We start from the raw sequence: 27,504 nt of genomic DNA, 5'->3' as shown, positions 1-27,504 counted from the left end.
TTCATAAAAACATATAAAGGATGTGTTCTACCAGATGATCTTGCCAACAACGATAGCATCATCATAAGGCGGTGCAATTGTGGTGCTGGACAAAGAGAAAATATCAGAGGCACACCGCCAGCTACTACCAGAAACTCACAGCGAGTCCTCTCACATCCATGAAAACAGATTTCCACAGGTTCCTCAGTCAGGCTAAAGAAGAGGGATGGATCTCCGTAAATAAGTTTGAATTTTTACATTGTGAACATCCCACCACCACTGCCTTCTACCTTCTGCGTAAGGTGCACAAGGCACCCAAGGACAACCCCCCAGCAGGCCAATCATCTCAGCTAATGGCTCCCTCACAGAACCAGCCTCCCAATATATAGATTACTTTATCGAACCCCTGGTCCCATTACTTAAATAGACTCCCTCAAAACGGTTGACTTCCTGGCCACATTTTAAGTAGAATCTCTGTACACTAGGGCTGTCCCAAACGATTATTTTCTTATCGATTAATCTAACAATTATTTTTTCGATTAGTCGATTAATCCAACGATTATTTTGTATTTAATTTTTTTATTATATAACAATAAATTTACCCAAAACAAATAACCAAAAACTTCTCAATTTCAGTATTTTATTTAACCATCTCATAATTCATATGACCATATCATTGATATGATCATATTAATTATTATTATTATTAATATTAATCTTATTATTATAATAGATAGTGCCTGCCTATTTGTCAGTTGCCTGCTCTCATCACGAAAATACTGGACCACCTGACACATAGATTAAATTTATCATCATCATGATTCATCACTGTATGTGTGAACCCTTTCCCTAAACTGAGGAGGATCAGTATTTTTACAGGACATGGATTTATTTAATCACTGGAGTAATGTGCATTGTGCAGCTAACTCAGCCAAATGTATGTTTGCATCAGTGTGGGGGTAAGGAAATAAATAATACAAACGATTTACAGACTAACAGTCAGAGACTGTAACAATGGTCTGTAACGTTAGTTTTGATCTCATCTTACATGGCCGTGAATGCAAACAGAAGAATGTAAACAGCTGAATAGCACTGTTAGTGTTAAATGATGCATGCAGTAAATTAACGTGAGCAGCAAAAGACTAACAATGGTCTGTAATGTTAGTTTAATCAATTTTCTACATGTTAAGGCCACAACAGACTCGTCCGTCAGAGCCTCGCCCTGCCCTCCCCGTATGACGGCGGGTGGACGCCGTCATGCGGGGAGGGGGCGGCGTCGGCTGACGGGGGCTGCTCCAAAATGTAACTCAGTGGCAACGATACGTGCGTGACGTCAGCTGCACGAGAGTTGTGATTGGCCGTTGCCTTGGGCCTGTAACAGAGATCTCCGAGGTAGTCAGCGGAGACCTGATGTGATTGAGTCCTTACCGTCCTCATCGTCGTAAAGTCGGCTTCGAAGCATGACGTTAGATTATAACGAACTAGTTGTGTGGCTTAGCCTTCCCAAATGTTGATGGTCGTTTTTTAGAATTTAATACCGGTACATAGAATTGGGAACGTTACATTCAATTTCATTCAGACTGCCTGGCACTCAATCGCCACCATTTTCCCACGGAGCTTCCACAGGAGGAGGGAGGGTGTAGTGACGTCCTAGCATGTAGGGCTTGCTGGCGCCGGCAGACGGCGAGACGGCTCCAAATCGAGGCGGACGGACAAGTCTGTTGTGGCCTTTAGCCGTGAAAGCAAACGGAAACATGTACGTTAACATTAAACGGCCGAATAACACCGTTAAATGGTGTAATGTTGTTTGCTGCGGTGCAGAAATTACTTTCAACATGACAGTGATGGTTTAGAAACTACGCTAAGTCAATGGTAAGTGACTACCACTATCAGAAACACGTTCCATGTTAATGCTAATATACATATATATTATATGTATATATATATATAGTTTTAGCTGCATCGCCTATGGTTGTTGCCATAGTTTGTGGATCAGCCAAGACAGCCATGCGTCTACTACTTTCTCCGGCCATCGCTGCAATCTTTTGTGTTTTGTGACGATTGTGACGCGTCGAGGCACGTAGCGTGCGTCGACGTAATTACGTAGTCGACGTGATCGATTACGTCGACTCACCGGGACAGCCCTACTGTACACCAATATTGAACAAACACAGAGGACCTTCATAGCATGGAACATTCCTCAGGGGGCAGCGAAGAAACCTCCCCGCCCACCGCTTTTGTTGTTGACCTCACCCGCTCGGTCTTCAGTAATAATGTGTTTCTAACTTTCTATTTCAAGACAATTATTACAAACAACAGAAAAGCACAGCCATGGGGCGGCATTTGCTCCCACCTATGCCAATCTTTTCCATCCTGCCTGTGGGAGGAGGAACACATTCAGCACCCAGCCAAAAACAAAATCCTGCATTCTACTTTTTCAACCGGAAACACCTATTCCTATTTCTTGACAGCACACCTGTGCAATCAGACTCTGCCCTGACAAAGGCCACTCGGCTGAAACACGTCGGCGAAAACGTTCCATCTTTCTTTCTTTTACTTACCTTCTCCCAAACAAGTCCTTGGACCTGCTGAAGCGAGGACGCAAACACCTGTAAGTTGCCTCTGGTGAGCATTTTTTGTCATTTCCCCCACCACCAAGAGCATCTCGTATACAAACGTATAACTTGAAAATGAATTAAACCATTTTATAAAAGATTAACTCTGAGCCCATCTATGGAAAGAAACCCTGACCTTACCTGTGGCGATGCTGTGCTCTCTGTGCTGAAGGACCACAGTGCTGAGCAGTCCAGGGTCCACATCCTGATCTGGAAGCTGTTGCTGCTCCTCCTGATCCTCAATCAAATCGTTGTCTGCCGGTGTAGACTTTTGTGGCATTTCTTTCCTATTAGTTCTCTTTTTGGTCAGTCTGGCCTTCTTTTTCCCAGATTTTTGCATTGCGATCTCAATGGGTGACTGGACAGACTGATTCTGATGTCTTTCCTCCAAATCTCCTTTCTTCCTAACCTTCTCTGCCACAGGTGGGGTGTTAACCTCTTCGCCTGTTGCTTTGGGCTTTTTGTGGTCCTCCTTTGACTTCTTGGCCACAGGTGGGGTGTTAACCTCTTTGCCTGTTGCTTTGGGCTTTTTGTGGTCCTCCTTTGACTTCTTGGCCACAGGTGGGGTGTTAACCTCTTCGCCTGTTGCTTTGGGCTTTTTGTGGTCCTTCTTTGACTTCTTGGCCACAGGTGGGGTGGTAACCTCTTCGCCTGTTGCTTTGGGCTTTTTGTGGTCCTTATTTGACTTCTTGGCAACAGGTGGGGGGGTAACCTCTTCGCCTGTTGCTTTGGGCTTTTTGTGGTCCTCGTTTGACTTCTTGGCCACTGGTGGGGTGGTAACCTCTTCGTCTGTTCTCAGAGGGGAGATCTGCCACCACTCTCCAGGCTTGTTCCTTTTCCTTTTCCCACTCCGCTGGTGAGCTTCAGATGAGCTTCCCTCACCATTACTTGAGGGTGGGATTGTAACCTCTTCACCTGTTGCTTTGGGCTTTTTGTGGTCCTCGTTTGACTTCTTGGCCACTGGTGGGGTGGTAACCTCTTCACCTGTTGCTTTGGGCTTTTTGTGGTCCTCGTTTGACTTCTTGGCCACTGGTGGGGTGGTAACCTCTTCGTCTGTTCTCAGAGGGGAGATCTGCCACCACTCTCCAGGCTTGTTCCTTTTCCTTTTCCCACTCCGCTGGTGAGCTTCAGATGAGCTTCCCTCACCATTACTTGAGGGTGGGATTGTAACCTCTTGACCCGTTGCTTTGGGCTTTTTGTGGTCCTTCTTTGACCTCTTGGCCACAGGTGGGGTGGTAACCTCTTCGCCCGTTGCTTTGGGCTTTTTGTGGTCCTTCTTTGACTTCTTGGCCACAGGTGGGGTGGTAACCTCTTCGCCTGTTGCTTTGGGCTTTTTGTGGTCCTTCTTTGACCTCTTGGCCACAGGTGGGGTGGTAACCTCTTCGCCCGTTGCTTTGGGCTTTTTGTGGTCCTTCTTTGACTTCTTGGCCACAGGTGGGGTGGTAACCTCTTCGCCCGTTGCTTTGGGCTTTTTGTGGTCCTTCTTTGACTTCTTGGCCACAGGTGGGGTGGTAACCTCTTTGTCTATTCTCAGAATGCAGCTCTGCAACCACTCAGATGATCTTCCCTCACCAGTACTTGCGGGTTTGGTCTGCTTAGCCTTTCCATTTGCTGTATCCTTCGATATCACTTTTCTTTTCACTTCTGGTTCTATGATTTCTTTGGCTAGGAGACAATAAAAAAATACCTTTATCATTTGAGATTAAGAATACCACTGACATCTGCTTTTGAGACTTTGAACATTCATTACCTTCTCTGATAGCCAGATTTCCAATGTGAATGAACAGATTTTTTTTGTGGATATGAGCACTTTATTTGGCCCAATGTTGTTAAAATAAGCTAATATGATATAATGTATGATTACATAAAGTCACTCTGCATTTCACTGCCAATGGAGCTGAGCTCATGAAGGCCGTGAATCTTCTGGTTTCTACCTTCTACCTTATATACTGTATTTGTTTATGTTCACAAATATTGATCAAAATTATTATAATTACAAATGTTTCAGTGTTAACAGTAACACATAGAAAGAGATTTAAATGTTAGCAGGACCTTACCTGGACCAAAATTCTGCTCTGCTTGTTGTCCTGAAGAATATGAGCCTACAGCACCTCCATGGTCATCACCGTTTTGCTCCTTTAGAGTTTCCACAGACAGAGTCTCTTTTATTGCATCAGATAACGGACTCCTTTCTAAGGTCACCTTTAACAACTTTACACTGCTCTTCTTGCCATTTTCTTTACTGTTTTTTACAGACTCTGAAGTCTTCACCTCAGAACACTTTGGAGCTTTCTTTTCCTTTTTCAGACTCGATTTTCTTTTAACAGATTCACTGGTGGCACGGTCTTTAGTTTGTTCCTCTGCCTTGTCCACAGCTTTGCTTCCTTTAGATGGCATCTTGCTAGGCCCTGCCTTTTCTGGTTGGCTGTCCTTTGTCCCCTTGTCAACTGATATTTTTTCATCAGTGCTGGAAGTTTTGCTCTGTCTCTGTCTGGATATATACTTGCTGTGAAGGGAAAGACTAAAAGGAGGGTCATCATCCAGAATCAGGAAGTCATCTTCTGGCTCACAAGGAGGAGGTTCTTTTACCAGATGAAGCAGTGACTTCATGGGGCTTGAAAGAAGAGTGATGAATGGATTATTCACCGCTCTATGTTGAGTGCTAAGCTTAGGCAATTCAGAAATACACAAAGGGTAATATTATGTAAAGCGCTGTTACAAGTAGGGTCATTTTTCATCACAGAGACATGGCAGTAGAGCCCGACCGATATGGGATTTTTCAAACCGATACCGATTTTATGGAATAAAAAATTTCCGATACCGATATATCGGCCGATATTCTTTACATATGCGTAATATATACCTAAACAATTCTTTTTGCAGTAATGACCCCTAAAAATATGGTTATCACACGTGACAAAGATATGTATTGGAAGCAGGATATTTTAGTTTAAAATTACAATATTTAGTTTAAACACCTTGCTTCTTCCACCCTCAGCCATCTGTAATAAATAAATAAATAAAAGCGTCATACTAACTGAATTATATATTACAGGGCTTAAAATTCGGTGCGGGATTGCGAGATTGGCGCATCTTTTTGGAAATTCCCACATATTTTCAATTTATAAAGTAGGAGTAATCCCGCAACGTGTATTGACGATGCGGTGCGGGATTGCCCTGTGTAGTTACACTGTGTAGTTGTTTGAGCACATTGCTCGAGCTGTAAACAAGGCTATCTCGGTGAGTACTCGACCAATTTGAAAAAAATATGTCACGATGAGTCCCTTAGACACATACAGTACAGTGTGGAAAATAGGGTCCAGGTTGAAAAAACCAGAAATTCTCCTTTAAGTAGCCTAAAGACAAAAATGTGAAATTATTATTGTATGTTATCGGACAGGAGAAGCAGATATTTACCGGTTATCGTATTGGCTGAAAAAAATCCTCTCCAAAGTCTATAAATCCCCCCTATCTGAAGAACATAAGGGGGGAATCCCCCACCAGTTTGCAAAGTTAATTTTAAGCCCTGTATTATATTTGAGTTGGAACTAAACTAATTTGCAGTGTATGTGTTCTATTCTATAGTCTATACGAGGGATCAGCCGAGCAGCATTTTGGTAAACAAACCGCGTCACAGGGTGGCAACAGCAATGGAACCCTATGGAGTCCAAGTGATGCGAGGCTTGAGTGTCTGACTCTAGCCAGCTAACTCTGTTTACATTTTTTGTAAAAAACTGCAACAGTTCACACAACTTTAACACGACATGCATATATTATACATCAAACTCTACTCATCTCAAGCTACTTCTGCTCTCACTCAGAATGTCAAAATATAAGCGATGTCATGTATAGTTTGAGATATTAACGTTGTTTGGCACAACTCATACTATTAAATGCTGCGGGGTTCCGCATTTCTGGGTGGCAAGTGAGGTCACGCTGATTCGTCCTATTCAAAATAGCTTAATCTTCACTAATTAATTTTCCTATTCATATTTAGGGCCTGTATTTCAATGGATTGGACTAAAAAAGAAAAAAAAATCCTTCTCCCCCTTGTCATCTTCAGCAATATTTGGCTGTTAATGTTACTGTATAACGTTAACGGTCACAAGTTATGGTTGCTGCCGAATCAAGACCGAGATTGATAATAATAGTCCAAGCGTTTTACACCAAATCAGCTGACAGCCGTGTTATTTTCTATACAGGTTCAGGGGCGACAGTGGAAAACCTTGTAAATGCAATGACTGGAATTGTTCGGTTTGAGGGTGTACTGAACAAAACAGTTTTGTGTGAATACATGCTCAAAACAAACCGAGCACTACTCATGCGTCATCTAATGTTATAACGTTAACGGTTACAACTCATGGTTGCTGCCGAATCGAGAGATTGAGAACAGCAGCGTCAGCCGTGTTATTTGCTATACAGGTTCAGGGCCGACGGTGGTAACTTTGTAAATGCAATGACTGGAATTGTTCTGTTTGAGGATAATCTCCTTATTTATTGTGGACAAAAACTAACGTGTTTTTGGCTAGAAGCCATCATCAGCGTGCATGAAAACACACACATCCACCAAGCTGACAAGGAATTTAATAGCTAACGCTACATTCGGGTGACATTATGATATGCTCGTTTTCATGGAGAGTAAATAATGGGGACATTATATATCTACTTTCCAGCATTACATGGTACCAGCATTGCATGGTAACGTGCATGGTAACTTGCGGTGGTAACTTTGTAAATGCAATGACTGGAATTGTTCGGTTTGAGGATAATCTCCTTATTTTTTGTGGACAAAAACAAAAGTATTTTTGGCTAAAAGCCATCATCAGCGTGCATGTGAAAACACACACATCCACTAAGCTGACAAGGAATTTAATGGCTAACGCTACATTCGGGGGACATCTATTTCAGGTCCAGTATTGTTTACTCTTTATATCAATTATATTGTACTCCCCTCTGTAGATTGTAACGTCCATTTTTATGCCGACGATACAATTCTATATTGTTTTGGTCACACCCCAGCACAAGCCAATGCAAAATTGCAGACTGCTTTTATTAACTTTGAAAGGTCTCTTCTGATCCATAAACTTGTCTTAAACTCAGACAAGACCAAATCAATGATGTTCTCTCGGTCCACTGATGGCATCAACAGTTTCTGTATTCGCACACTCCATGGTGTGCAAATTGAAACTGTTGACTCATATAAATATCTTGGTATTTGGCTGGATTCCAAATTGTCCTTTCAGAACCACGTTGAACATCTCGCTAAGAAGTTAAGAGGAAAAATTGGTTTTCTATACAGGAATAAATCCTGCCTCTCACTCTGTACTAGGAAGTCCATTGTTCAATCATTAATTATGTCTGTTTTTGATTATGGTGATGTCGTGTATATGCATGCTGCAGCTTCTGTTTTGAGGCCGCTTGATGCGGTGTATCACAGTGCCCTGCGTTTTATAACAGGTGATACATTTCTTACACATCGTTGTATTTTATATGAGAAGGTAGGCTGGTCCTCCCTGTCGGCTCGAAGGGAACAACACTGCCTTCTATTTATTTATAAAGCCTTGCTCGGGAAGCTTCCCTCTTATTTGTCTTCACTCATTAGTCTGAACAACACATGCTATCATACACGGTCTCAATCACTCATCAGTCTATCTGTACCCCGCGTAAGGACTGAGCTAGGAAAGACTGCATTCTCCTTTTATGCCCCTAACAAATGGAACTTACTCCAGAGCTTTTTAAAACTAGACCACTTAGTCCCCTTGGAGTCTTTTAGAGTGCTCATTGAGGGTACCCTATGCAACAGATGCTCTTGTTTTCTATGATGTTTTATATAATTGTATATTTCTTCTTTTATATTTTGTTCTTTTATCTATTCTTGTTTGTATTCATGTAACTGCTGTACTGTATGTGTGCATATTGTAATCAGGGCTCCCTTGAAAATGAGAGCATGCTCTCAAGGGCACACCCTGTATAAATAAAGGTTAAATAAAAAAAATAAAATAAATTATGATATGCTCGTTTTCACGGAGATAAAATAATGGGGACGTTATCTATTTCCGGTTTTACCGGTTCGGTTCGGTGTACGAGTCCAAACCGGTTTGATCACGTGTGACCCGAAAAAACAAAAAACAAAAAACGAAATAATAAAAAAAATAGTGCCAATCCATTCTGATTGCACTATTTTTCGTATTAGCCTCTTCTCAAGTTGCACTAATAGGCAAGAGTCTTATTTTATTTATTATGTTGATGTTTGAAGAAAAGTTAGGCTGAATAGTTATGAGAAATAAAAACTGTGTTGTTACAGTTAAATGGTTCTGCTTATTTTTATTCAGTGTTAGTGCTGGTTGGCATACCAGCTTAGAGGTGCATTATCGCCACCAACTGCAGTCGCATTAGTCATTTATGGGGTACACAAAAAAAAAAAAAAAAAAAAAACCGACCCATGCCTATTAGGTAAGTTAAGATAGCATTAGATAGCGTAAAAAACAGACTCAATCCAGTCCAATGTTGTCTGATGAGCTGCAAACATTTGCTCTGGTGATGCTTTGTTAGGTTAGGGGAAGCTAAAGCTTGAATTATGCTCACCCTGCCGTGAAGGGCGCGTGGGTGGAGCGCAGGCCGGGCGCGTCAAATGACGTAAATTTGTTGGCCGTGGTTATTCGCTAGCTCCGTCGGGCGCTCGCCTTGTGCATGATTTTTTTTCTAACAGCGCGAGCAGCGCGCGGCTTCTCTCCAAACATGTCCGCTTTCAAGCCACTGAGCCCTGAACACTGAGCTGTGTTTTCACCACATTTCTTGACCCATGTGGTAGGCTATAAACTTTGATTTGCAACTGTTCGTTTTTAGTCATTTCACCCTAAATGTGTTGTGTTGAGAGCATTATTGAGAGAGATTAAAAGCATCACAGAGTAGGCAATCAGGGCTGAGAAGTTAAACGGCTATTCAGTAAAAACAAGTTTGGTGATTCCTTCATGTGCTGATGTGCGGTCGTTTGAGAGTGAAAGCGCACTCAGTACTGCACATAATAGCGTTTCATTGCGACTTTTCCACGGGCTGTTCTCACTATTATACCATTGTACAATACATGCTGATCACTTTCTGAGTATAATGGCATCAACCCCAGCGCGGGGTCCGCACGGAGACTCGCGGGGCCCCACCCCCAATGAGCTCGGTCGAGTATAATTCAGCCTTAACTCATGAGCATCTGCTGCTGTATGGTGCTAACAAACTACAACATTAGGCTTTGTGATAACTGAGTGACATGGCGGTTGTCAGGCAAAGGGGCAACATTATTGAAAGGGGAAATGATGGGGTCATTGTTTATTAACTTTCCAGTAGTCTACATATTTCACAAACTAACGTTCTTACCGTGAAGATATGAACACTAGTCCACAACATTAACACATCTGTCTGACAGCCTGCTGCTTCTGTCTCCGCTTGCGTTTCACGCTCTGATCAGATTCATCCCACAAAGTAAGTCGGCGCGCTCTGCTGGACAAACGACGCTATTAGACACTCAAAGCATTGCTTCAGCAGCATTATATGGTCTGTAAAAAAAGTGGTCATATCGGCGTCTATCGGCAAACGTGCACGCCGATACCAATATATCTGTGGTAAGCCGCTATCGGCCGATAATATCGGCGGGTCAATATATCGGTCGGGCTCTAAATGGCAAATTAATCAGTGGTGTTGTTATTTCAACTCACCGTGGATGTTTGGGCTGTTGAAGCTTCTGTAGAAATGTAGTCATGTTTTCCCCCACATTGATGCCCTTCTCCAATGGCAGCTGCCTGTTTGAACTTTCCCCATGAGCCGAGTGTTGAGGCTCTTGTCTAACTGCAGCCACTGCTGGGTCTGTACGCCCCTGCCTGGTAATAAGCAATATGCAAAATTATATACAAATGACTGAAGTTCTGCTATATCCCAGGAAAATTAAACATTCTAAAGTATGAAAAGGTGACATCACTGGTCCACAACTTTACTCAAATCAACTCTCGATAACTGTCAAACTACATCAGGCATGTCCTCCTGGCCAGCGGGAGCTTGTCTTCCATTGGCCGAGAAGCGGCTGTCCGGGGGGAAGTGCGAGCCGGTTCCCTGCTCTGGGGCTGGACTCGTGAACTTGGATATGATGTCAAAATGCGTGCCTGCTACAAAAATGTGTGCAGTTTGGCAGGTCTGAAATCCCAAAACTTTTCGAAAACATAACTTTTCCAGGAGTTTCATGACGGTGGGAACCCTGAACTTTTTATTTTGTTTTGTTTTATTACATGGAACAGAAATGTGTATTTTATATCTTTCATGTCACCTTAGTGAAAGCACAAAATAAATAAAATAAGCATGTATATAAAGCCTTAGTCAATTCTTACTTTGTTGTTTTTTGGAGGGCCTCCAGGGCAGGTGTTTGACATTTGTTGGGTGTTTTCTCTGTGGCTGAGTCAGTCTCTCTGATGTAGCTGTAGATAGTGTTTTCCACTAGGTCATACACTGGCGAGCTAGGTGGAAATAGTAGCCAGCCAGCCAGCACACACACACACACACACACACACACACACATACATTACAACAAATTAAACTGCTGATATCATATTATTATGTACAGTATCTATCAAACTACTTCCTGTAAAATATGCACACTGAGGGGCGCCGGGAGAGAGGGCGACCAGCTGCAGAGCTCCGTAAACTTCGTAGGATATAGGCTTTTTTCTTAGAGTAATTTCGTTTCGTTTATAATTTCGTTGCGTCTATTCGCTTTGTAAATATCCATTGTATATATCAATGTCTTTTATATAGTGCACATAGTAGCGTATTTGCATTTTGCGGAAAAAAGAGCACAGCAGCGGGGACTATTGTTTGCACTTGCTGCGCGCCAAAAATGGAGGACATCAACAACAGGAGTCTCACCAGCGCCACCACGTACAGATACAACAGGGACGCGCTAATAAACATCAGAAATGCACGAAATCACCCCAACCAGGACTGGACTGGTTGGCTCCGGACCTCACCAAATTCCCTGAACTCAAACAACAGCAACGGAGAAGAGGGAGGCGAGGAGGATTAAACGCCCGCCTAAGGAGACGCGCAAACAGACCACCTTTGCCTAGCGTTCTTCTGGCTACCGTGCGGTCACTAGAAAACAAAATGTGCGAACTAAGAGCACGAGCATAATTTCAAAAGGACATAGCGAGCTGCAACGTTATGTGTCTGACTGAAACCTGGCTCTCACCTGAGACAGCAGACCACGCCATCACAATACCTGGGTTCAGCGTGCACAGGGGAGACAGAGACGCAAAACGTTCCGGTAAGACGAGAGGAGGCGGTGTTTGTTTGATGATTAATAAGAACTGGAGTACCAACAGCACTAATATCGGGACGTATTGCTCAACAGACCTGGAGTATGTGATGCTTCAGTGCGTACCTCACTACAGTCAGAGGGAATTTACCACAGTCACCCTCACAGCTGTGTATATCCCACCTCAAGCAAACACAAATAACGCACTCAGGGAGCTGGACCACGCGATCAGCGCACAGAAGGCAAGACAGCCAGAAACGGCGCTGATAGTGGCAGGGGACTTTAACAGAGCAAACCTGAAAAAAGAATGCCCACCCTCCACCAGAACATACATTTCAACACACGAGGAAAAAACACATTGGATCAGTGCTACACAAACATCCGTAGTTGCTACAAAGCAACACCCCGCCCCCCATTCGGCAAATCGGACCACGCCTCTATCTGGCTTGTCCCAAGGTACAAACAAAAGCTCAAACAACACCCCCCAGCCTACCGAACCACCCACCGCTGGTCAGACCAATCAGATGACATCATGAGAGACTGTTTCGACCAAGTGATATGGGGGGAATTCAACACAGGAGGCCTGGAAGAATATGCTGAAACGGTGTCATGTTTCATAAAAAAATGCACAGAGGATATAGTCCCAACAAAAACAGTTAAAACACCCCCCCCCCACCAGGCGTAGTCAATTCTGAGTGCTTTCCAAATGGGTTGAGACGTTCTCGTTTACAGTTGCGTTACTAATTAGTGCTATTGAATCACAAACGTGCAGTTATATAATTGCTGTTTTGTCAATCAAATGCATTTCGAACCTTGGGAGTACTGTACCTCGTTCCGTTCAAAATGAGGACTATCCAGTCAACATTATATCACGAACATGTCAAGTCAAACAGCATGTCGCACAAAATCAAAACATTGGAACATGTCTCAGTCAGTGTGATGATGTTGTCAGCGAGTTCATCTGGAGTTTCAGGAGAGGAGGGGATGCTGCTTGTTTTCAATATTTAAAGTGACGGTGACTTTAATTGGGGGGGGGGGGGGAGTAGTCGGCTGGAAAAGTTTTAATAAACGGCAAAATTGCTGGCAGCCGACGCTTATAGAAATCCCTGTGTAGACCAAATGTAGAGCAAATGAATACCTTGGAGCATGAACATTATCCACTCCTGAGAATGAACTATTGTGTTGATTTCAGTTTTAAAAAGCCTCACCATGGCAATGCCTCCTTTGTGTGAGTAGAAGTCTTGGATTTTCTTGAAACAAACTTGTTCAGTGGAGACTCAAACTCTACAACACCACTCCTAGAGGAAAGGAGACATATTAGGAGAAATATTAAAGAAGCATGTGCTGTGGGGGTTAAAGCCCCATTCAGCAACTTTTCCAAGTTTCGCTATTGGAGAAACTGCACCCTCTGGGTGCAATAGTATCGATACCGATATCGCCGTTCAAAGTCAACAAAACACAGCGCCAGAAAGCTCTATGTACATGTTGTGACATCGGGTAGTCACCACGTGATGAAATAATAATCCATAGTTACGTGAAACGTCATTTTCGTAGCAAATCCGCATCGAGTTACTTCCTTGTTTCCAGGAACACAACGCTCCCGCTGTACAGCGCATACACGCATCTTGCCACCGGGACGCAGGCACCAAACTGCTTAGTCCCAGGAGAGGCCACTGGAGTGACATTCTCCCTGTTACAAGTCACTCTACCATCCTCAATGACTAAAAAGCTGTTATATTAAGGGGGAAAAGTTACTGATTGGGGCTTTAACTAGTGAAAACACACTGATTGCAATCTCAATGTTGACTTTTACATACATTTTCCAAAGCCCAACAGCAAAAATCTATACGCAAGTTATTTCAGACAACTTGAAAGGCATAATCCTAAAAGGGAGTAAGTGGGTTCTGCAATTTTGGTCACCTTTTTGGTTACACACTTGAGCAATTGTGATGTCACTGATGATGTCAGACATTGTGACATGATCACTGATGTCATAGACATTGTGACATCATCAGTGACAATCATCTCACAGTGGTTCCCAAATTGTGTGCCGCATGTGCCATGAGGTAAGTCCAGGTGTGCCGTGGGATTTTGTGACAAACAGGTTAAATTGAGCTAGCCTGGGTAAACCCATCCCCCACGTGACCTGCTCTCAGACCTGTTCTCAGTCACTATGGTCTGGAGATCGAGCCATTCAAACCGATTTCTAGGGAGTGTTGGGCCCCCCTCGATAGACCACTCCACCAGCCAACCGTCATCCAATCAGCTTGGTGCACAGAGCACATGCGCAGTGCAACAGATGGCGTCATCACTCTGCGACCTTTGTTGTTAGCGCTCGAGCTAACTCCACCTAGCTAACTCACCGAGCTAACTCACTAGGCTACTGCTAGCAACCACAACCGGAGCGCGATGGCTACAGGCTACTAGCAATGTTAACGATTTTTGCAGGTTGTGTAAGAGAAACCTTCGTTCTAAAGGCAAGTTGGGCAGCTGCAAACCACTCGAGAAGGGGGTATTTCTACGCCTGGAGAGGGTTGGTGTGAAACTACACCAACAGGATAGCAAATCATGTCGGATTTGCCAGAGTCTGACTGAGGTATGTACTTGTAACCTAATGTACTAGTGCTGCACGATTAATCTACACTTCCCCTGTGCACTCCCGCAAATAAGTAATGTTATGCGCAGCCAGTTTATCAGATAATTTCGCCGTAAAATGTGTCCAGGTGATGAGAAGCCCCAGCTTGTACAAGCTGTCCTTTGTATGGTCGCTGCCCGTCCACTCAGACCCGATTTCGATATAGCGTTTGGTGATCTTTTGACAGACCTCATAACGGGGATCTATACTGTTACGTGTGTCTACCAACATCACTAAAAGATCATAAATGTAACGCTGCTTTAATCAATGGCTACGTTGCTAGCTAGCTAGCCGCAGACCAGCTATGAACCCCAGTTTGGATGCTCGCTGCCCGTCCACTAAAACGCGATTTCGATATAGCGTGAGGTGATATTTTGATCAACAGACCTCATAACGGGGATCTATACTGTTACATGTGTCTACTGTACTGACATCCTCTCTGTTTATTCTTTCAGGTATTAATTCAATACATTCGATAAATGACTGACTTTTCCTCATCGGCTGTAGTGGGTTAGCGAGATAACGTTAGCTAGATTACGGGAGCATTTAACGATCTAATGAATTCTAGAAAAACATGTCAGAAGCTAGCTAACGTTAGCCACATGTAACATACAGTAACTAATACGTTTTATATTATTAGTCATTTGGATTTGCCAGAGTCTGACTGAGGTATGTACTTGTAACCTAATGTACTAGTGCTGCACGATTAATCTACACTTCCCCCGTGCACTCCCGCAAATAAGTAATGTTATGCGCAGCCAGTTTATCAGATCATTTCGCCGTAAAATGTTAACGGGGATCTATACTGTTACATGTGTCTACTGTACTGACGTCCACTCTGTTTATTCTTTCAGGTATTAATTCAATACCCTTCCAATCCAAACAGACCAGAGTGCCATGCCCCACATCAGCCGCAGGTATTGTGGAGAAGGGCAACTGGTCAGCTGCTGCCAACCTGATGAGGAAACAGGCGTGCTTGTTATGCTGGATCCTCCGGCGCTGTTCGCCTCAGGACTTGAAGGCCTAACGTTGTACCACCCAGCAAGCAAAATTACGTCATGATAACGTTGTGATGACGTGTTCCAGTGACGTTCAGGACTAGGCCATATCACATGGTGATTTGGGGATGATTTAGACGTCTACGCGGGAACGTCAAGCTGACGTCGAAATATGACCGTTACCATGAATGGGCATGTTCAGTTATTCTGCTATGTAAACAGTGTATATTCAGCAACTTTATACATAAAGCTATAATTATGTCCAGATTAACAATTTTATGCTACATTTTCAAAAAATATAACACCTCCCCGTGTGGGATTTGAACTCGTTGAACAAGTGTCACCAACATTTGTTTACCAGTGCTCCTGCACACACAAACAAGCTATGAAACACGGATATAGTATACCATATAGGATTATGGCAGAAACTTGTTTATTTAAAACGTTGCCGTCAAGTCTGACATCCCTAAGCACTCGCCTCACCGCCCGCAGCATAGAGACCAATGTTATTTGTCCAGATCGGAGGATCGCTCATTTAGGTGAAAATGAGGTTGTAGTTCGTTGTCTACCATAAGATGGGAAAGAGTCGTGTGTGCAGTACACGCTTCGTTTATGAGCTCTTGATCCGGGAAATGCGAATCTGTCAATATATTTCCAACTTTACCGAACTTTTGTGGATCGCACATCACAGTGTGTGTAACAGTTTACAATCTGTGTAAGCAGAACCCCGAAACACATGCTACAACATGCAACTCCCAACTCAAATGTATAGTTTACGCCTCGCAGTGTATTTTCTCTCTTTCAAAACAATCTGGCAACAAGATATGCAAGTGAGACAATTGCAGGATTCCCCTGCAATTCATCTCCTGTAGTCACGTACCTCCACGAATAAACAGTTTGTTAATCAGCGCAGATTGTCCAGTGTCCACATGCAAGTGCTCATCACTCGAATTTTGGATAAAAAATAGCCCAGGCTGAGAAATATGTGATTGATTGCAACCATTTAGCTATCCTCATGGATATTTCAGTGGTGAGTGAAATTAGTTGGATAGTGATACTTGGGCCAGATCTGAGACGTCATGATATGACTTGAGCTGACCCCGATTGGGCTCTCTCGATTCATGCTGGGCATGGACTGTATACATTCTGTGCTAATAATGCTAGCATGCTAACATCCTTTTCACACACACACACACACACACACACACACTGAATATACCGAAATGCTAGATTTGATCATGGACTTAACGCTAATGTTAATCAAAAACGGCCGCAGTCATAACGGTAAGGTGTGTTTGACTTAATTGAAATATTAACGTTAATGCCCTCACATTTCAGGGTGGTTACAGATAAACCTATTTAACGCTAGCTAGCTACAGTAGATTTTTGGAGGCTATAGCGTTAACGTGAATGTCATGACATAGTGAGCGTAGTGTTATACTGTATATTATACATAATCCAGATCATATTCCAGATGCAACCTAGCTAGATGTTAAGCTCCACACTGCTGTATGAGTACAATCAAATCTATCGAGCCTTGATATCATATTCCAACGTGAATTCAGCTGAGGGGTTCGCTCCAGAATGAGACTGTTGCATTCAATATTTGTACACGTTACTGTGCAGTAGTTAGTGCAGGCTAGTTAATTGTTGGAAGTAAGGTTTTTGAATTCTAAAAGGCTCACAGCACATGTTGTTTCTGACTTGGATTGATTAATCAAAATTTTCAAAATCTTTACTACTGTACTGTCCATTAACTCATTGAGTGCCAATGACGACTTTAGTCGTCAATTCAAATAGTGACGTAGAGTGCCAAAGACGACTAAAGTCGTCAATTGCGTTTTTTGACGGGGGGATGTCGATCTAAGCCTCTTACATCGCCTCTTACAATATGGGAGCTATTGAATGTGTCTAACCTATTTTACAGAACCCTTAGGTGGCGACAGTGCTCTCCAGATAACAGAAAGGCAAGGAAAAAACAAAGAAGAAGTCGTTGGGGAAACGGAAATCGCATCGCATCCGTATGCATCGATATGCATGAAGCATAACGTTACGGTAGCTGTGCCTGCAGCAGCCAATCTGCTCCCACAATTGAGCCGCTCCGTGTCCGTTGCGACAGCATATCCGCATGATCAGCCGTGGAGTTGTTATTATTCTCAACTGGAAGCATGGTTGCCGGTGACAAACACACGCGGAACGCTGTAAAAAAGCTGGATGTCGCGCACCCTTCACTGTGCACAGCAAACTCAGCAGAGAGCCACCAGAGACACTCCCATATGGAGGAGGAGTGTGCAGTTGAGGCGGGGGGGGGGGGGGGGCACGCAGAGCAGCACACAACAGCAAATCAAGACCAGCAAGAAGTTGCAACCAGCAGCGCACGCAGGGGCCAGCGCTGCTGGTTGCAGCTAAAAAATATTATTCTGCCAAACAAAATTCCCTGGCCTTCACTGTTTTATTGAAGGAAATTATTTTTGAGGTGTGACTACATTAGAAAATATTAGATTCAGAGTCAGTGATGTGCTTGAAATGTTTAATTTCACAAAAGGCTCATTATCTCAGCTTCTAGAAAAAAATTGCTGTTTTTGGTTAAATCAAGCTATCTTCTCCGGCTCTTAACACATTGGGTGCCAGCCATGTTTTCATTCCTGTAGGTAAGTTGTGCCAGGGGTGTTTTTGACGATTCTGGCTCATTTTAGAACAGCCGAGGATTATTTTCTGTTAAGAATTCATGAACATCAATCATCTAAAAATAACTAATAGAATGTGTGCTTTCTCTGTCTAAAAGAGTTAGTTTGCAGAGTTAGTAGTTATGTAGATATTAGCCGTTGAGTACAGCATGGTTTCAGCGTCTGGAAATTTATTCAGAGATAAATGGCTTTTTGTGAAACAGTCACTTTAACCATTCATTTTTGGCATCAGTAAGACCGTCAGACATTCTAAACAATAGTTTTGAACAGTAATTTCCTCCATAACAACAGGAAACACCCCTCTCATTCAAACTCCTCCCTCCGTGTGTCTTCTCCTCCTTCCTCCTGGCTTCAGCGGGCGTGTCAGAAGCGCGTTGTGCTGCCTGCCTGTCTGTCTGCGTGCCTGCCTGCCTGCTTGCCTGTCGGGCAAGACGAGTCTGAAATGGATATGGATTACTGTAAAATCGCGTCGCCATTTCCTTGAATGGCTTGCTTCCGCGGTGTGTGTGTGTGTGTGTGTGTGTGTGTGTGTGTGTGTGTGTGTGTGTGTGTGTGTGTGTGTGTGTGTGTGTTCGCGCGTTGCTGCGCGGCTCTGGGGGGAAGGGATCTCTGTCCGTTCTGTGTGTGTGTGTCCGGGCGAGGCGGCTGCTTTTGTGGCTTTTGGGTCCCGTGGCTGTGACTTCTCTCGGTCTCTGTCGCCACTTAGTGGTCGGTAAAATAGATTACACACATGCTCTTGCTGCAAATACTTATCTCGAAGATGTAAAAGGGGTTGATTGATGTCCCACTGTCAAAAAAAAAAAATCTTTATGTAAGACGAGTTAGTCCGTCCTTGGCACTTAAGCGCTGGATTATGTAAGACGAATTAGTCCGTCTCTGGCACTTAATGTGTTAACTAAAGAACGGAAAATGGGATCAATAAACTTTTTGTTTTGCAGATGATAGAAGAGAGTCTCATCGTTCTTTGTGCGTGTTCAGTGTTTACATAGTAATATCACACAATATTCTGTGGGCCCCGAGAAATCACTGAAAACGCTCTGAAACTCTGGCACTGGGAGCGTCCGTTCTCCAAAAGTGGCTGGCACTCAATGAGTTAATAATGACATCAGGTGACAAGCTGAAATGTCAATTCTTATAGCAAATCTAGGTAAATTTCAGACTTTAACGTAGTGTCTTGTCTGAAGTGAATACAAGTGACCTATATTTTTCAATCCTGTCTTTGAATAAAAGTTGTACATTGTGTTATACTTGAAAACCATGTCTTTGCTGCCTTATTTGTGTTCACAATTACAACAAATCTGTATGGTTTATCTGTTGGCATTAAACCGTGGTATTTCCTTGGGTGATATTCCATATTTGTCATTAAACCTAGCTGTTCACATCTGCATTTTCTACAAATTGGGCTAAATTTGCAATGATGAATCAAAGCCAGGTGAGATATCACAAGTAGCCTACTTTTATTAACACGTTCACTGCCAATGACGAGATATCTCGTCTTACAGAATCCAACCGTTGACTGCCAAAGACGAGATATCTCGTCTTAAAAAAAAAAAAAAAATTTGACGGTCGGGCGTGGATCAACGCTCCCCCCGTCTCCTATAAAAATATTGGAGTCAGCGAACGTGTACAACCCATTCCACGGACCCACTAAGTGGCGACAGTGCTCTCCACACTAGGAAAAGCAGAGCCAAAACTGTAGGGTAACGCGCAGGAAACCATTCTCTACTGTAAAATGGATTGGCGAAAACGCTTTCACTTTCGCGCATTATCGCGCTGGGAGCTGGCGGTGGGGGATTCCAAAAATAGACTGGGTGGAAAACACAGTTTGAAACACGCAGCATAAAGCCTAGAATCGCACAAAGCTTCATCAAAGCTCTCAAACCCAAGAAACAAGTGAGCCCTATCCACACTCGCTGCCAGGGAGGGAGGCTGCTCAAACTCGCAGCAGCAGCAGCAGAACACTCGCTTGTGACAAACGCAGGCTGAAAGCCACCAGACACGCCCACGGAGGGAGGAGTTTGAAGGAGAGGGCGTTCAGAACTATATTGTTTAGATGTCTGATCTCTCACTGATGCCAAAAATAAATGGTTAAAGTGACTGTTCTGCCTGTTTGATTGAATTTCACAAAACTGCGATTATCTCAGCTTTCACTCTCAGACGCTGAAACCATGCTGTACTCAACGGCTAATATCTACATAACTACTAACTCTACAAACTAACTCTTTTAGACAGAGAAACCACACATTCTATTAGTACTTTTGTGAACTTTGTGTTCACAAACTCCAAGCAGAAAATAATCCTCGGCTCTTGTAAAATGAGCCAGAATCCTCAAAAAAACCCTCTGGCAGAACCTACCTACAGTAAAAAAAAAAAAAAGGCTGGCAGTGAATGTGTTAAAAAAACAAAATAAAATGCAAAGAGAGGTTTCCTTCTCTAACTATTGGTGCGTTCACAAAATATTTACACAATGAGATTTTTTTATAAATAATCATCAATAACGTGGATAATGATGACATCTGCAGCTGCTGGACGAGAGACAGAAGAAACTACGAACGAAGATTGGAGCAGAGGACATGACTACAGAGAAACTTAACCGACCAGCACTCTGCTTCAATCAATGAATGCTTATAAATAAACCATACACATGAGAATTACCGTTAACGTTACAGCATTTAATAACATAAATATGGTGATATCTGGTGGTCTGAAATTACTCTCTAGCTACAGTAGGGTAACTGGCTCCTATTGTGTCTTATTATTGTAACGTTTGAATCAGCGTTTCATAACTATAATAGCCTAATGTTACTGTAGCCTGGATGACGTTAGCTAATGCTACCCAGCCTTCCAGCGTTTATCTTCCATAATGCATTAAATCATAATCACAATGCTATGAAGACATTAGCTGATCACCACAGAGCTGCACAGACAAGTTTATCAGATAATTTCGCCGTAAAATGTGTCCAGGTGATCAGCTCTGAAGCCCCGGCTTGTATGGTCCGCTAAAATCCGATTTCGATATAGGTGTTATTTTGATCAACAGACCTAGCATCACATTATTCAGTTTAAAGGAGAACTTACCTCCAAAACACTTTTTTTCAGCTTTTAACCAATATATATGACTTTGGGGGTGATGTGTGAAGAATTCTGGTCAAAATTTCCACATTTGACACCAAACTGTTGCCATTTGACCATTTGTATCATTTTTCAGCAGCATATCTGGCATAAGCGCCCTCTAAGGGTCGAAGACTGCTTTTTTTTCTCTCAAATGAATGGGATATTAGGAACACACTGACGTCACAGTGTTCCCAAAGACTATGGGATTTCAAGATAATTACTCCCCTACCCCAGAGTCCTGCACCGGGTCGGGGTTCCGCGGGGCCCCGCCGGGTACCCGCAAAAAAACGCGGGGGGCGGGTAAAAAATACACTTCTGTAAATTGGTGGGTCGGGCGGCGGGTAAAAATTAATAAATGCGGACGGGCGGCGGGTGGAACAACGACAACGTATGAGCCTTGTATGTTTTTCTGTTGCACTCAGATGGAGGCAGGGGGTGTGTCTGGCAGGGGGGGGGGGGGGGGTCTGGCAGGGGGGGTGTCTGGCAGCTGGTCTGACTCGAACAGGAGAAAAGTTTCTGACGCACGTTTTCGCAGTTTGTTGACATAACCGGCATCATTTCTAGTATGCGCATACTGTGCAATGTGTGACGCTATATGGACTGCACAAAACATTCAAAACTCAGCTGCGGTCAAGGTGATTGATTGGAGACAATACGAGTCGGACAGATAATATAGTAGGCTAACGTTAGCTTCCAGTCAAACATACACACTGGCTGTTTTCATAGCAACAGGCAAGAACATGTCATGGATGGATAGCGTGAAAGTGGAGAGGTCTCATCCCAACGTGGATTTACGTTCCTCCAACAGCAATCATAAAGGCAGTATGGATTATACCGGACATATTGGAAATAGCTGGTAAGTCACTTTGCTTGCTGTAACTGTCTGTGTGTCTGATAGCAGAGCTATCCAGCTGGTTAGTGAGCTAGCAGCTGCTAAAAGCTAATTAACGTACATCAGCTGACGAGTCTCGGCCAGAAAGACTGCTGTTCGCCTCTCGTGTGAAACTGTGGCAGTTTCGTTTGGTTCACTACAAAATGTTTGCAGTGCAGATTAACGGTTATTATATATATGCGGTTCCGGGTCGGGGGGCGGGTCTCATGTCTGCGGGGTGGGGTGGGTTGCGGTACTGATTGATCATATGTGCGGGTTCGCGGAGCGGGGTCGGTACTGCACGTCGCGGGGCCGGGCGGAACCGGGTCTTGAAAATCAGACCCGCGCAGGACTCTGCCCTACCCCCCCTGTACCCTTTCGGCTCCTCAGAACTCCAAGCCTATTCCTATTGAAATTTGCTCTTAAAATACTGAACCAAACGTCGTCAAAGTTGGCACATGTCTTAATTATAGTTAGTTTCCCGCTGAATGTGTCACTACTTTATTAATATCTTACCTGGATAAGCTCGAATGATGATGTTTATATTATCAGTCCGAGTTGTAAGCACTGTCTCCAGCCCAGGCAGGCGGGAGAGAGTCGTACTGAACCTCATGCGCGCGCAGCAGCAGCTGGGCTCTCTGTGCACAGTCTGACATTTCCGCGGCTATCAGTCCGACTTGGAAGCACTTTCTCTCGGCCAGTCAAACGGGAGAGTCTGCTCGCTCATGCACCCGCAGCAGCAGCAGCACACAGCAGCAGTGAGAGGCGGGGGCTTTCAACAGTCTGACATTTCAGCAAACAAATCTCGTCGCAGTTTAGCGGGAATGTAAGGTATAACGCTATACTACGACGTGACAACGTGACAAAGCTTCTCTAAACATATCGGCTAATATAATATCATCACTGTGTACAAGCAACGCCAACTTCTCAGGAAATGAAAGTCAGCAGAGCAGAGCAACTGGCTCTGTCTGTGTGTGTGTGCTCCGAGGAGGAGAAGAGCTCTGTCCTGCTCTGCCTGCGCCCTGAGAGGAAAAATCATAGGTGCTATAACTTTCAACAAGAATCACGAAAAGCCCCAAAACGCAAATTAAAAACGGATTTCATTGCGGGGTTTATCGCTAGTTGTACGAGGGAATGACGTGGAGAAATCTCGCATTGTGTTACCCCAGAGCGGGGGGTTTCTCCTATTGTGCGGTGTGCTGCTGTAACGAGCCCATGTCACTTTGCTCTCGTAACGTAATTTGACACCCTGCCATAGAGATACATGCAGAAAAATAATTAAATTTCTAGTTCGCCACTGAATTACCAAATTGATATAACTTTCTACCATTTTCAGATTTTCTGTTTCCATACAGACCAACAGCGTTGGCTAGTTGTTGATATTTATAAAGATATGGCCCCTCTCAAATAAATCATTTTTGAGGCAGTAGGCAAACTGTAATGGCGTCGATTTCCGAAAAAGAATCTTGACTTGAACACAGCCAAAGAGTCTAGTATAGACAAGAGCATATGTCATTTCTTGGTTTTTTCCATAGGTATTTTCAAATCACTGTTCTAATACATATCTAGGGGGTAAGTCCTCCTTTAAGGATCCTTATGTGGAAACATTTTGAGAACCACTGTTTTGAAGTACTATTACTATAGCTGTTTTCATTCTCACATGACAATACAACAGAATAGAGTATCAAACAAAAACATTTTTATTCGGTTCCACCATGATTCCCACATTAACATTAACAGCTGTTTTCATTTCCTCAACGTAGTTGCATAGCCATATAGCTAGCCATATAGCTAGTAGCTAGCTCGGGAGCTATGCTTTAGAGAGGCCAAATGCTAACGGCTACCAGTGCTTAAGCCGCAGCAGCTGTTACACGTCATTGACAAAGACGCACTCTCTGATTGGCCGATCACGGCAGGACTGATGTTGGCAGTCACACCGTCACTCATTGGCTGCGGGTCTGCGCGGGTCTTTCAATCGCCCCAGAAATCGATTTGAATGGCCCGTTCGCTAGACGCTAGTGACTGGGAACTGAGAGAGCAGGTCACGTGGGGGCTGGGTTTACCTAGGCTAAAATTGAGCTGCCTGGTGCTATCAACTATAAGGGGACTCAGACAGCTATAGATTTATTATAAAACATATAAAATTATGTCATTATTCTAACTGAATAAATCTCGAAATTACACGCAACTACAATGACCACACCAAGAATATATGCCTCCGCCAACAAGTCAGCAGTCGACATGCAAGTCTGTCCAGACTTTGACATTTGAGCCAAATGTGAAGAAATTTGGTCAAGGTGTTACTGAGATATATGGCGTTACCAAGCTTGAAAATGGCATTCGTGAGGTCACAGTGACGTTGACTTTTGACCACCAAAATGTAATCAGTTCATCCGTCAATCCAAGTGGACGTTTGAGGCAAATCTATACTATAATGACGATAGCGCCCGTCTGTCTCTCTCTCTGCGTACCTGGAGAACCGTTGGTCGGATCGACTTCAAACTAGGGGTGTCAAAAATAATCGATTATGAGATGCATCGCGATGCGGACTTGCACGATTCTGCATCGATTCACAAATGTCAAAAAACGATTATTAAAAAAAAAAAAAAAAATTGAATAAAATATAATGTCAAGTACGGTACATGCAGTTGTTTATTTGGATCATAATACAATTCCAAATGCACTTTTATTTTAAAAGTAGCCACACAGTGAGAAAAAAGTGAGAAAAAATAAATCATGTATTGGGAAAAAAAAGTGATGCATCGATTGAAGATGCATCGAGATGCGTCGATAATCGTAATCGAATCGAATCGTAGCCCTCTGAATCGGAATCGAATCGTGAGGCCAGTGAAGATTTACAGCCCTACCGGACGGTGAAATGTTGTCTTTAGGACACATAACAAAACTAGAACGACCGCAACGCGGACTTATGCCTCCGCCATTAGTTCATTCTGGAGTCCAAGTCGCCATTTGAGGCAAATTGGAAGAGATTCCGTCAAGGCGCTCCTGTGATGTTGCGTTACAGAGCTTGGAAATTGGGTGTGTGAGAGGTCACAGTGACCTTGAACTTTGACCACCAAAATGTAATCAGTTCATCCTTGAGTCCAAGTCGATGTTTGAGACAAGTTTGATTAAATTCCGTCAAGGCATTCCTGAGATATCGCGTTAACAAGCTTGAAAATGGCGTTGGAGAGCTCACCTTGACCTTTGACCTTTGACCACCAAAATCTAATCAGTTCATCCTTGAGTCCAAGTCGATGTTTGAGACAAGTTTGATTAAATTCCGCCAAGGCATTCCTGAGATATCGCGTTAACAAGCTTGAAAATGGCGTTCGAGAGGTCACAGTGACCTTGACCTTTGACCTTTGACCACCAAAATCTAATCAGATCATCCTTGAGTCTAAGTCTATGTTTGAGGCAAATTTGATGAAATTCCATCCAGGCGTTCCTCAGATATCGCGTTAACAAGCTTGAAAATGGCGTTGGAGAGCTCACCTTGACCTTTGACCTTTGACCACCAAAATCTAATCAGTTCATCCTTGAGTCCAAGTCGATGTTTGAGACAAGTTTGATTAAATTCCGCCAAGGCATTCCTGAGATATCGCGTTAACAAGCTTGAAAATGGCGTTCGAGAGGTCACAGTGACCTTGACCTTTGACCTTTGACCACCAAAATCTAATCAGATCATCCTTGAGTCTAAGTCGATGTTTGAGGCAAATTTGATGAAATTCCATCCAGGCGTTCCTCAGATATCGCGTTAACAAGCTTGAAAATGGCGTTCGAGAGGTCACGGTGACCTTGACCTTTGACCTTTGACCACCAAAATCTAATCAGATCATCCTTGAGTCTAAGTCGATGTTTGAGGCAAATTTGATGAAATTCCGTCCAGGCGTTCCTCAGATATCGCGTTAACAAGCTTGAAAATGGCGTTCGAGAGGTCACAGTGACCTTGACCTTTGACCTTTGACCACCAAAATCTAATCAGATCATCCTTGAGTCTAAGTCGATGTTTGAGGCAAATTTGATGAAATTCCGTCCAGGCGTTCCTCAGATATCGCGTTAACAAACATCGTACGGACGGACGGACGGACAGCCGTACGGACGGACAACCCGGATCCATAATGCCTCCGGCCTGGCTATCGCCGGCGGAGGCATAACAACACGTGGGGCCACAGAGTAGCTTAACGTTAAGTAGCTCCAACATTATGTTTCCAGACTCGCCCTGTCTGTACCCGTGTCAAGTAGGGCTGGGTATCGTTCAAAATTTTTCGATATCGATACTTTTTTCGATACCAATTTTTAGAAAAATCCATTTTAACAAAAATAAAACAGCATTACACATTGAAATTATTTTACAAATCTTTAGTTTTCCCCCCATCTTAAGTTTTACAGCAGAAAAAAATAAAACCTACTGTATTTAACATAACTTTAAGTTCTCTAAACGTATTGCCGTCCCTACAAAAAATATTGGAAGTACTACAAAGGAAAGAAATGTAAAACAAATAAATCAGTGGAAGTTTTCAGTGCAAAACAGAGAGTTGCAAATCAGGGTTTAATGCTCACTGATGCAACAGAACTCTATTCTTGTCCAAACTGATGAGATGGATCCACTTCATGCATGGAAGACTAGTTGAGCATTGACTAGCCTATCAATATAGCCAATGGCACAAAGTGAATCCCATTTATATTCAACAAACTATCATGACATCAGCGTTTGTTAACGAGTTGCTAAAAATACATAATGGGCGATAACGTTTGCACATAACGTTAATGCTAATTAATTAAACATTAACGCTAGTGTTGCAGATCAGTGTTTAATGCTCACTGCTGCAACAGAACGTCATTCTTGTCAAATCTGACGAGACAGCTCCACTTCACGCATTCACTGACTAGCCAATCAATATAAATGAATCGCATTTACATTCAACAAACTATCATGACATCAGCGTTTGTTAACGAGTTGCTAAAAATACACAATGCCCGCTTGCGCATAACGTTACGGCGGCAATTAATTAAACGATCTGCTAGCTACAACTCACAGCCAGATGCATGGATTTGTCAGACTGAGGGATCTGATAACCGCTAACTTGCGGTAAGCTGACCCACCTCTCAATTATTTCTCTTATCTGTGGAAACCAGTCCGTGTTGTTTCTGTTTCTTTTCCTGCTTTTCATCATCTTCGCCATATGGTACTCCAGGATAGGAGTAGCTTGAGTGGCTAACTTCTTGTATACTATATCCGCACCGCACGCCTGGCTCACAGTCACAACAAACACACCGGCTAAAGTGGGCGTAACGTTTCCTGCATGCCTC

The 27,504-nt window shown here is 43.3% G+C and overlaps 1 protein-coding gene across 1 annotated transcript in view; it reads right to left on the bottom strand.

The window, feature by feature from the left end:
* The window catches only part of LOC310793228 (uncharacterized protein), a 90,509-nt gene that overhangs the window by 31,215 nt on the left and 31,790 nt on the right, over positions 1–27,504 (bottom strand). The window contains exons 8-12 of the mRNA XM_083654996.1: positions 13,095–13,184; positions 10,964–11,089; positions 10,301–10,462; positions 4,652–5,208; positions 2,736–4,259 (exon numbers count right to left, since the gene is read on the bottom strand). Coding sequence (XP_083511122.1) covers positions 2,736–4,259; positions 4,652–5,208; positions 10,301–10,462; positions 10,964–11,089; positions 13,095–13,184 — 2,459 coding nt within the window. The remainder of the gene's footprint in view (positions 1–2,735; positions 4,260–4,651; positions 5,209–10,300; positions 10,463–10,963; positions 11,090–13,094; positions 13,185–27,504) is intronic.

Source organism: Poromitra crassiceps (genome assembly GCF_964638095.1).
Source record: "Poromitra crassiceps genome assembly, chromosome: 2".
NCBI classification, from domain to species: Eukaryota; Metazoa; Chordata; class Actinopteri; order Beryciformes; family Melamphaidae; genus Poromitra; species Poromitra crassiceps.
Note: the sequence above shows the minus strand (reverse complement) of the source record. Positions and strands in the feature narration are given on the sequence as shown.